Raw genomic sequence first — 12728 nt, 5'->3', positions numbered from 1 at the left:
ATACAACATAATTGTGTACGATTTACTGACTATTGAAAACTAGATCTGCTTCAGGATTGCCAATAAAAACATATTAAAAAAAATAAAAAGACATCTGCCCTACCCAGTAATGCACCTGGATACCTGTGCCTGGCCCAACTTTCCAGGCATAATACTGGGAATGTTGGTGATTATGAAAAGGCAGTTAATCTACAGGTGCAGATTTGCAACTTCTTTTTTTGTTAATAGGAACTATGGTATATGTCATGAGAAACCAAAACCATCTGCACCAGGAAACACAGCTGATTGCATTACAGCCAAGGTATATGCGAGCTAGAAGAACTCTGCTCTAGCATTCAAGACTGGTAACAATACAAGTTTCCTCAATCAGCCAAGGCTAAAATTGGCCTCTGAATGAGATTTAACATTCTAAAAAAAATAGACAATTCTATGAAATCTCTCCACTTACATCCAAGTACTTCAGACAGCAGGTTACTCAGTGCTGTTTTCAGTGTCCCATCACATGGATCTTCCAAAGCAGGTATTTCTTTGCAAATGTTTTGCGGTAAAATATCTTGGCCAGAGGACAAAGCCCTTCGCTTTGTTTTTGACTTTCCTGAGAAAGCTCGAAATGATGATGGCGCAGCTCCATCTGCCTACAAAATAGAGGAATTTGTAGAAAATGTGATTTTAGTTAAATATATATGGAAATTGGTGTTGAATGATGATTTCTTCAAAACACCCCAGGTACAAGCTTGCTGGCTGAAAGAAAAAGTTTTTTTGTCTTTAGCCTTCATATGTTCAAACTGTTTACCTGCTCTGATACACCTGTTGCATTTTGAAAAAAAAAGTACGTAAAATACATATACATCAATGCCTACACAGGAAATTTCTGTAGCTCTAATTAACATATATGAAATTCTATCAACTAATGTCTAAATAAATTGTTCTTTCTTTATTATTTTTCTGTATCTTCTTTTGAAAACTATTTTGCACAAGAATGATCTATGCAGGTGAGTTTGATGTGTGGAAACGAGGCTGCAGGCATATGTTTGAGATACAAATTATCTTTTTAAAAGTTCAATACTTTTCGCATCTCTCAGGGCATTATGATGTATGCTCCAGGCTTCCAAAAATGTAGCACGCGGATAACACTAGCGCAGTCAATCAAACTATTATACAAACTTAAAATATGGTATTTCTTCGTCTGTTTGTGTTTTTGATGCAAAGCATTTGTGGGCGAAGGATAAATTGCTTACTTGTAATCCTAGTTCTATGCCAGGGGAGTACTCATCAAAGTCATAAGCACTGAATATTCCCACCCATGCCTGGGGACCCAGGAGCACATATTAAATATATTATATATGTATGTTTAGCTTTGTTAAAATACATAGTACCTCAACAATAATAGGGTATATATATATATATATATATATATATATATATATATATATATATATATATATATATATATATTACCTACTGGCGGTCGCCAGTAGGTATATATAGTTAGGATTTTTTCCCTATGGGATTTTTGAAAATTCTATGTCTAATAACTTTGGCGTTTGTGGACGGAATTGGCTGAAATTTTCTGGAAAATGGAACATTTTGTTTCTGAGCAGCCCTTGGAAATTTGGGGGGGTTTCGTCAAGGGGGGGCCGAGAAAAAAGGGGGGTCCCAAAACGTGTTTTTAACATTGAGTTTTCCATAGGGCGGTTGGCCTCACTTTTAGCCCGAACGGCTGAATGGATTTGCATGAAACTTGGCAAAATTGTAGGGACTGGTAGCCCGATGTGCCTTTTCTATGTCTCAATATATGTGCTCCAGTGGATTTTGAGAAATTAACGTTTAAAAAAAGATATATATCTGTAAGCGCGCTCCGGGCAGCGCTCCGGTCCGCGGACCTTAAGCGTACCGGAACTTCGCGTAGCTAAGCTGATTGGCTCTCCGGTGTCTGTCAACATTCTAAACAGTCCGGAGCGGCCGCCATCTTGTCTCTCGGTAGGATTGAGAGACAAGAGGAGGCCCAAACAAAAGCGAAAATGACCATAAGGGGGCATACTAGATCCTCCCTGACCCCCTAGGTTTAATGTGGAGGTTTTAAAAGGGCCCCGCGGGGCAAAAAAAACAAAAAAATGTTTTTGTTTTTTTTTGCGTGGGGAGCGCCCGGTCCGCGAACCGGGAAGCGTTCTGGGCAGCGTACTGCAATGAAAAATGAATGATAGACTTTTCAAATGCTGTATGTTAATTGATTGTTGTTTTTGTTGATTATTTTTTATTTTTTAAACATTTTTTTTATTGTGATTGTGTTTCATAATTTATTAAACTTTCTAACATTTCATTGTCAGAAATTTCATAATTATCATGGAATATACATTGTAGTCTCTGAGGGTGTAAAATGTCCTCATTTGCAAGGAGGTTATCTACTGCTTGTACACATTGCAGTAGTTCATTGTCCCAAGTTTCATCGAAAAATTCAATGTCAATTTGATCAATTGTATCAATCAATTCTTGGCTGCTCTCTTGCAGGTCCATTTCAAAAGAAACTTGGTTTTCGCCTTCCATTTTGCCTGAAATTTGGATTAAAAAAATATATATTAGTAGAGATAGGGCAATGTTGGGAATAATTTTAAATAGGCATTTTTTATCAGTGAATTTATCTTTGGGCAGTGTATAGTATCAGAGTGGAAGTAGGAATATAAAAAAGTGTATGTGATTTAACGTAAGTAAATTCATAATTATACAAGAGAAGCCTAACTCCATCCATAACTATAACAGAGAAGTCTCTCTAAATCTATAACTACTACAGAGGGATAGTATATATCTATCAGAAAAAGTTTACCATATTAACTTATAGTGCACAATATACTTCAGTTTTAAAAATAAAAACTTACCTTTAGAAAGAAGTTGAAGGAATTAGTGAAAATACTATTGAAATGTACAGCAAGAAGTAGTAGTCAAAATGGCTGTGTTTTCTTCTCTTCCTTTATATATATTCAGGTATATAACCAATGAAATGTCAGGTAAAAAAAGTAGGAAATGAAAGTAACATTTTCATTGGTTTTCAATTCCAACACTTCAGATGTGTTTTGTGAAGTAATTTACCTCAGGGTATTTAGAGAGGTCTACAGGCTAAATGACTAAATGGAATTCCAATCAAATTTGTGAAAATGGTAGGGATTGGTATGTAGTATGAGCTAATCTATATTTGGTGAAATTGTCTCCAGTGGCTTTTCTGTGAACTACTTTCCCACCTTTTTTGATGGTGCGCTTCCCAGGGAGCGACCCGGTACGCGTACCGTTGAGCGCCCCGGTTCGCGAACCTTAAGCGTTCCGGGAGTCCACCATTTTGTGTTTCGGTCGAATTAAGATACAAGATGGAGGGCAAATAATGTTCAGAATGGGTAGAAGGGGGCACGGTAGAGTTATCTTGACCCCCTAGGTTTTCTGAGGGTGGCTGAGGAGGCTTATATGTGCGAAAAAAAAAACATTTTTAAAAAAAATTCCGCGAGGTTAGCTCCCGGTTCGCGTACCGGGTAGCGCCCCAGGGAGCGTACTTTGTTGGAAATTAGTGAAAAAAGTAAAATAATAATTGTGAGTGATCAGATGTAGGGTAGCTCTGAGAAGAGCTTTTGGGTTTATGGTACATTTAGGTACTTATAAGTAGGTACCAATGCACATTCTTAAATTCAGAGTGAAAACTCTGTTGCCCTCATCTGAGAAGTGAACTCCATCTCCTCTGTAGATATCTTGCATGTAGTAACGCAAGTTATTGTTGTACAGGGAGCCCATTCCATGGTCTCTCATGTAAGCTGAAACAGATTTGTTTACATGCTTCCTCGACTTCTCAATTTGTGGACAAAATTGGTTTGACCACCTCCATTTCTGTCTTTGGCATATATTTGAATATACCAAGGCAGTCTGAGGAAAAAGTGCCATTAATTGCTCAAAGGTGTCCTTTAAAAGCATTTCCAGACCTACACCAGTCAAAGTGCCCAAGTCATTACCTCCACAGTGCACAATTAACAGGTCAGGTTTGGGCAAATGCATAAAGGTTTTCACCAATGGTATCAATTGGTGACATTTTAATCCTCTGTGGCCAAACCACTTAATTTCCACATCTTGTAAATTGAGGTTAGGTAATTTCCTGTTTTCAACGTACCTTTGAGCCCAGTGAATATAACTATGTCCAACAATCCAGACAGAAAACATGGTGAGAGAAGGTTCTCCTGCAGTCAGATGAAGTGTGGCAATGAAATGGCAGTTGAAAAAATGAGAGTTTAAAATGAAAAAAACTGTGGAGTTTCTGTGTTCATGAAGCAGTAACAGTGATTGGTGGATTTTGATTGCTGAAAACAGAAAGTTAGGGTGCACGGATGTGTTCTTTGAAAGATGTATTTTGAATGGTCAATAAAAAATCATTAAATGAAAGAATGCACTGGATATGCAGGTGCACTGAGAGTTCAGAGTTCAATTGCAACAAAGTTGTGTGAACTTGCAAACACCAGAAGTCTTCCAAGAGGTGGTTGCCATGCAGAAAAGGCAGAAAGGGCAGAGGGGGGAAGGGTTTTCATTTGAAAAAAAGTGAGGGAAGAGTTTTGATTGGGTGACATGAGAGATATGTGTGAAGAATTACAGCATTTCTGTGCTTTTGATAGCTGCAGACTCTGGAGTGCATACCTTTTGCTCTGCTGAAGACAAATTGGTGTGTTTCTGAGACTGTTTTCAAACTCAAAGTATTTGCTAAGGTGAGAAAATATTTCTTTAATTTAGATAGAGAATAGTGTGCTTTTAGGAGAAAATTATGAATTATGTGGCGCAAATTGCTTGTAAATATGCTCCCACATGTGCATGGAAAATTTAGATTTTGAATGTTTGTGTTACATAGCCATGTTAAAAGTGATACAAACATGCTGCAAAGGCAATCAAAAAACGCTTTTATGTGTCTTAAGGACATTTTAAGTAATTTTCCCATGTGCAGTGTTTTGAAATTATGATTTGAAAATCGTTTTGGGGGAAAAGGAATTGTTTTTAAATTTATGACAAGGACATAATGGTGTATGCTTCTTTATACGGCAATTGACTGTCCCTGATGTTATTTTTCCCATTTTAATGTAAGACCTTTCTCTGTGGCGCAAGTTGCTTGTAAATATGCTCCGACCTGTGCATGGGAAATTTAGATTTTAAATGTTTGTGTTACATAGCCATGTTAAAAGTGACCCAACCATGCTGGAAAGGCAATAAAAAAACACTTTCATGTGTCTTAAGGACATTTTAAGTAATTTCCCTGTGGGCAGTGTTTTCAAATTATGAATTGAAAATCGTTTTTGAGGTAAAGGAATGTTGTTAAAATTTATGTGTGCCATATGTCCACAAATTTCGTTTTCAGGGGTGCAGCAGGGTGTTCTTGAGACACCCCTGCACCTTTGGAAAAATTCCTAATTTGCGATGAGCTAATTGCTAATCGCAAATTGCACCTTCATTCTTATGGGCCTCCTGCTCCATGGAAATGAATGGGTAATTTGCAATTAGCAATTTGCTCATCGCAAATTAGGAATGGTAAAGAATTGCTATTTATTCCTTAAAATTCGCTATTTTGGAAATGCAAAATAGTTATATGATACATATGGCGGTTGATGTCTAACAAGATAAGAAGCTTAGGGATACATTTATGATGACTGGCGCAATGAAGTGGACATCACTTACTTCATTGGTAGAGCTTTGCATGTATTATGTCCTCTGTATTCTTCATCAAGCGTAACTTTAATCTGCAATCCTGAGTAGGCCTCACCTTAAACAAACCTCTGGATAGGCCACACCTTATCGTCATCCTGAATTAATCATTTAAAATGCTAGGGACAGATTTATGATAGGTGTATGCCTCTTTTGCGCCACTTACAAAACACTGTCCACGGGGAAATGACTTAAAATGTCCTTAAGACACATGAATGTGTTTTTTTAAAGCGTTTGCAATTTTTTGGGGTGACTTTTAACATGGCTATGTGACTCAAACAGTCAAAATCTAAATTCACCATGCACAGGTGGGAGCATATTTACAAGGAATGTGCTCCATGGGGAAAGGTCTTATAATGTAATATGGGAAAAATGACATCAGAGACACTGAAATGCCTTATAGAGAAGCATACACCATTATGTCCTTGTCATAAATTTGCAAACCATTACTTTTCCCCAAAAACGATTTTCAAATCATAATTTGAAAACACTGCACATGTGGAAATTACTTAAAATGTCCTTAATTCAAAATTTGCTATTCCTTATTTTGCGATTGCACTGAAGGATTTGCAAATTTTGCGATTCCTTAAATGCAATGTATCAAACAAAAAATATGTAAAAAATGATATTAAGGATTTGGAAACTACCACCAACTTCTAGTTTGTGGTAATTTGCGAATTCTTTTCAAAAAGCATTTTTTTCCAAAAAACAAAAGGTGCCATATGACGCCTATACATGTCCTTAGGGCATGTATGTGTGCCATATGCCCCCAAATTTCTTTTTCAGGGGTGTAGCAGGGTGTTCTTGAGATACCCCTGCACGCTTGAAAAAATTCCTATTTTGTGATGAGCTAATTGCTAATCGCAAATTGCAACCTTCATTCCTATGAGCCTCCTAGCCCATGGAAGTGAATGGGTAACTTGCAATTAGCAATTTGCTCATTGCAAATTAGGAATGGTAAAGAATTGCTATTTATTCCTTAAAATTTGCTATTTAGGAAATGCAAAATAGTTTGATGGTACATATGGTGGTTCATCTGTAACAAGATAAGAAGCTTAGGGATACATTTATGATGACTGGCGCAATAAAGTGGACATTACTTACTTCATTGGTAGGCCTTTACATGTATTATCTCCTCTGTATTCTTCATCAAGCGTAACTTTAATCTGCAATCCTGAGTAGGCCTCACCTTAAACAAACCTTTGGATAGGCCACACCTTATTGTCATCCTGGATTAATCATTTAAAATGCTAGGGACAGATTTATGATAGGTGTATGCCTCTTTTGTGCCACTGTGCGTCACTTTTATGATGCAGCGGCGGTGCTAATTTGCAATTAGCAATTTGCTCATTGCAAATTAGGAATGGTAAAGAATTGCTATTTATTCCTTAAAATTTGCTATTTAGGAAATGCAAAATAGTTTGATGGTACATATGGTGGTTCATCTGTAACAAGATAAGAAGATTAGGGATACATTTATGATGACTGGCGCAATAAAGTGCACATTACTTACTTCATTGGTAGGCCTTTACATGTATTATCTCCTCTGTATTCTTCATCAAGCGTAACTTTAATCTGCAATCCTGAGTAGGCCTCACCTTAAACAAACCTCTGGATAGGCCACACCTTATCGTCATCCTGGATTAATCTTTTAAAATGCTAGGGACAGATTTATGATAGGTGTATGCCTCTTTTGTGCCACTGTGCGTCACTTTTATGATGCAGCGGCGGTGCAAAAGATTTGCTATGAGGCGACAACATTACAAATTGATGCATTTAGGCAGATATGTCATGGTGTAAAAAAAAACGTACCACATGAAACCGATGCAGCAGTGATGCAAAAGATGCACCATGTCGCAAGACAGGCCTCACTTGGGGCCATATGTATTAAGCTAATTAGCATTCGCAAAGATCAAAATTCTACGAATTTCGGTCTTTGCAAATGTTAATTAGACAAATGGTATGTATCAAACAAGTTTGATGCAAAATAAGGAGTAGCAAAATTTGCTATTCCTTATTTTGCAATTGCACTGAAGGATTTGCAAATTTTGTGACTACTTAAATGCAATGTATCAAACAAAATATGTAAAAAATGACATTAAGGATTTGGAAACTATTGTGGTAAATTGGTGGTAATTTGTGAATTCTTTTCAAAAAGCTTTTTTTCAAAAAAACAAAAGGTGCCATATGACGCCAACACATGCCCTTAGGGCATGTATGTGTGCCATATGCCCCCAAATTTCTTTTTCAGGGGTGCAGCAGGGTGTTCTTGAGACACCCCTGCACCCTTGGAAAAATTCCTAATTTGTGATGAGCAAATTGCTAATCGCAAATTAAACCTTCATTCCTATGAGCCTCCTAGCCCATGGAAATGAATGGGTAACTTGAAATTAGCAATTTGCTCATTGCAAATTAGGAATGGTAAAGAATTGCTATTTATTCCTTAAAATTCGCTATTTAGGAAATGCAAAATAGTTTCATGCTACATATGGCGGTTCATCTGTAACAAGATAAGAAGCTTAGGGATAGATTTATGATGACTGGTGCATCACCAGGGATGTGTCAGTCATCCTGCGCCGCTGTTCCGCCACCCATGGTGTGCTGCATTTAGAATACGGGGCATCATGGGGCAAAAATGGCACAGATGCGTGACGTATCTGTGCTGTAAAGGTAGTGATTGCTGGAGTTGTATCGCAAGTGCGATGCAGCTCAAGCAAGGCTCAGGGGTGCCCCATCTCCACAATGTTGCGTCAAGACCTATGCCTGCTTAAAGCAGGCGCAGGGTTTTGACGAAGCTTTCTCCTATCTGATTGTAAATACGGCACACCATGGGTGGCAGAGTAGTGGTGCACGTTAACTGGTGCATGCCTGGGGATGTGCCATTTAACATAAATCTGCCCCTTTACATTTAAGTATGTGCAGGACACACAGAGTCGGTGAGGCTTATCCAAGGTTAAGAAGAGATGAGTCCTGTTCACTGAAAATTTAGACATAGTCTTCACCTGCTCAGCATTGCTGGACATGGCTAAATAATAGCTGCAAAATATTACTCTTGTTAAACAATTTTACTATTATAATCTCTGAGATTTGTCTCTTACTCTGCAACATCTCATTGTTGTTATCTTTCTTTAAAGATAAAGACAACCTCAACATGAGCGACAATCTGCAATCAGTTGATTTTGACCTCATCATTGAACTTGTAATTGAAACATCAGTGGATGTTGATCCCTTGGATGATTTAAATCCTGAGGATGAAGAAGAGCGTGATGAGGATGCAGATTTGTCCGAATTATATGACATAGGATGGGAAGCTGACCTGCTTGAGCCTATGGAAATATAAACATTTATTTTTAAAATTTATAGTTAATAAAAAGTAAAAAGGTAAACCGTTTAATTTAAAAATAAAGACACCTTCAAAAGCAGGTTATGTGTAGTGTCTTCAATAAAATATTAAAATATGCTCATAAAATTAGATCAGATTCACATATAAAATAGCACAGGTAACAAATATAAATGTCATTTCTTTTCTGCTATTTCTGTATTGTAAATTTGCAAGGACTAAAAAATCTTCTATTTAAAATGTCAAGTAGTGTGTTAAGTTTTTGATCACTGTTATTGTTTTACTGTTTGGTAATAATGGTTAATAACATTTTTTATTATATTTTACCACAGATTCAACTGCAGATCATTTCAAGATTTCACCATGCCAACAATAGAAAGACAGAGAAAGGCTGCAAAACGTCAAAGACAGCAGGTGAAAGAAAATAAGCAGCAGTCCTCTAACAAAAAGATTTGTCAAGTCACGAAGAAAGCACCGGGTAAGAGCACAAAATATTTCATAAGAAATATGTGTAGTAAAAAAAATATTACTACAGAAAATGTTTCAGTCCATAAAACGAGAAGGAATTCAAATGGAAAGGAAAGGCCAATTAAAAATGTTACTGTTAGAGCAAGAGATAACTCTGTGCATGATAGTAGAAGGAAACAACAGTTTAGGGAGATTCGTAAACGAATGTTCCGCAACAGGATAATTGGCAATTTGTTAAAAAATATTAAGAAAGGTCAACAGAAACTGGTTTTTTATAAGAGAAAAAAAAAAGTTGAGAAAGTTATTGATCAGGCATTTGAAATTAAACGTAAGTTATTTATTTTGATAATCAATAGAATTAGGAAGCTAAACAAGGCAATTTATGATTTCAAAAGAAATAGTAGATGGAAGAGAATAGTTAATCGTAGTAATTTTTGTGAAGTTTTTTCTGGAGAATGGATGCATAGTTCAAGCTGTGAGGCATTTTTTAATGAGGAGAGTTATTTCCAGGATAATGATTTGGTGCATGCAGTTGACACCAGTGGTCGTGCTTATGAAGTGAAAGATGGTTGTCCAGTTGAAAAAGAAAAACTTGTGACAACAGAGGCAGAAGAGGTGTTAGGTAATGAGGTTTTAGGAAGATGTGCTAAGGGTCCTGTGTACACCTGGAAGTGTAGTAGTATTTGCAGTGTGCGACAGGATTCCATCAATTTGCTTTGTGATTTTGTACGGTCATTTAATAAGAAAAGTTTGAAGCAGAAAATAAGGTTGTTGCAAGAATTAGATCCTTGCAGAGTAAGAGAAGTGACAGGTTTGCATGGTCATTCACTGGCTTGTCTTTCCAGGAGAGTATGCCAGAGTGTTTTTCATCATTTCAGGATGCTAGCAGTGCATCATAATAAAGTGAGGAAATTAGTTAGAATGTTGTATTATGCTAAGAGTCCAGCAATTATGCTTAAACAATTATGCGCTGCTCTTTTGCATGGTTCTGAAATAGATGTGAAGAATATATGTGAAGAAATTGAGTTTTGTTACTTTGGAAGTAAAGAGGAGAATGTTGAAATTGAGCAAGAAGAAGAGGGTCATGTGGAAGATAGTGTACAGGTTTCCAGTACAGATAATTTCCAGAGGGAAATTGCGACGTTTGAGGTGAAATCAAGTGAGAGGCCTAATTTCACTTGTGTGTGTTGTCGACGCACTTATTATAAGAATCAGACTAAGTTAGTGGATTTATATGCAAAAAGTGAAAGGGAAAATAATAGTGAATGGAAGGATTTCGCAACATACTTGATGGTAGAAAATTGTTTTGATTTGGGATTGGATCAACGTGTGTGTACTTATTGTTGTTGCAAATTAAATCAAAACCAGATGCCTGCTAGAGCAGTTCATAATAATCTGGAATTGGTTGAGATTCCTTCTGAATTGAAGGATTTAAATACTTATGAATCTATTTTGATTCAAAGTATCCATCCCTTTCAGGCTATTGTAAGAATGGAGCCAAAGACAGGGAAATTGCCTCCATCAGATTTACAGAGAGGATTAAAGGGAAGAGTTGTTTATTTGCCTCTAGATTTGAAGAAAAACATTAACACAATTGGAGTAGAAAAAGTGGAAGAGGAACCTCTGGTTATCTTAGTTAATGGGGTTCCGACAAAGAATAAGAAAATATGGCAAGATTTAGTAGATTTTAGGAAAGTTAAAAAGGCAACATTGTATTTGAAAAAAAATAATAAATACTATAAGAATGTATATGTTGCAGAAGAGGAAGTAAGTGAGGAAGAGGATAGCGATTTGTGTGCTGGTCAAATTGAGAAAGTAGAACCCTCTACTAGTGAAGAAATATATGAACATTATAGTGTTCATCCTTTGCATTCCAAGGAAGTCATGGGGAATGCTATTGAGTTGTTTCAAATGAAACAAGCCAAAGGGAGTCCCATTAGTGTTTGGGAGGAAAGTTTGGAAGCTCGGTGTTTCCCACAGCTTTTTCCAACAGGTCAGGGAGGAAGATATGATGAGCGACCTCATCAAATTCCTGCTTCTGAATACCGGACTTTGCGATTGTATGCAGGAGATGCTAGGTTTCGACAATGCATTCCCTATTTGTTTCATCTCCTGTTTGAAAGCGATCTGTCTGGACTGTCATATGCAGTGAACCACATCTTGAAAAGTGGTATACACATGCAAAACATATCGGCAAGTGACTTTATGGATAAAGTCAATGTCCAAGACAGTATTTTGGATTCTCACCTGATTAATCTCATGGCGTGTCAGCGTGGTACTAATGAGTACTGGTACCGTCGTCATGGTGATTTAAAATGTATGCTGAGGAACTTAGGTACTCCCACATGGTTCCTCACACTGAGCTGTGCCGAGTATGGCTGGGAAGACTTACTTGAATTTCTACGAGAGGCAAATGCTAACGTAGATAACATCGAATTCAAGACACCCGGAGAACTGTGCTCTTTGGATCCAGTCAATGTATGTAGGTACTTCAATCATAGATTTGAAGCTATGATGTCTTTCATCATGAATAAGAAGAATCCACCTCTTGGAGAGGTGTTGGATTTCTTCTGGAGAAAGGAGTACCAAGCAAGAGGTGCTCCTCATATACATATGTTGCTGTGGATCAAGGATGCACCTAAATTTGGAACGGATCCAGAAGACTCAGTGATGAGTTTCATCCAACAGTATTCTACGTGTGCTGTTCCAAACGCAAAGGAGAAGAAAAGCCTAAGAGAAAAAGTTCTGCGTTTCCAAAGCCATCGATGTGGAAAGTACTGCCGTCGTAAATTCCGAAACAAGGACAAGTTCTACACCAAATGTCGTTTCGGTTTTCCACGACCGGTGATTTCTAAAGGAAGAGTAAACAGTTTGATGTCTTCGCTGCGACATAATGTCATGAAGAAATCACCTAAAAACACATACAATTTGAAGAGGAACGAAGAGTCCAAGTACATCAACGACTACAACCCGGTGATTTTGTCCATGTGGAATGCTAACATGGATATACAGTTTGTGGCTGATAACTGTATGGCTGTGGCTCGGTATGTGACGTCTTACATCACCAAAAAAGAGAAGACAGAATTGAAGGATATGTGGGAGGACATTTCCCATGAAAAGAGCCTCAGCAAGAAGTTGTACAGTTTCAGTCTGAAAATGTTGTCGCATCGAGAATTTGGAGCTTACGAATGCTCTGACCGGTTGTCTT

The 12728-nt window shown here is 37.4% G+C and overlaps 1 protein-coding gene across 5 annotated transcripts in view; it reads right to left on the bottom strand.

The window, feature by feature from the left end:
- Nucleotides 1–12728, bottom strand: part of LOC144829498 (uncharacterized) — a 458194-nt gene that overhangs the window by 168501 nt on the left and 276965 nt on the right. For all 5 annotated transcript variants that reach the window (XR_013610683.1, XM_078688691.1, XM_078688692.1 and 2 more), the window contains one exon: nucleotides 449–635. Coding sequence is in view for 4 of the 5 variants with exons in the window: in XM_078688691.1 (XP_078544817.1) it covers nucleotides 449–635 (187 nt within the window). In the remaining variant the exon portion in view is untranslated. The remainder of the gene's footprint in view (nucleotides 1–448; nucleotides 636–12728) is intronic.

Source organism: Lissotriton helveticus, chromosome 4_1 (genome assembly GCF_964261635.1).
Source record: "Lissotriton helveticus chromosome 4_1, aLisHel1.1, whole genome shotgun sequence".
NCBI lineage: Eukaryota > Metazoa > Chordata > Amphibia > Caudata > Salamandridae > Lissotriton > Lissotriton helveticus.
Note: the sequence above shows the minus strand (reverse complement) of the source record. Positions and strands in the feature narration are given on the sequence as shown.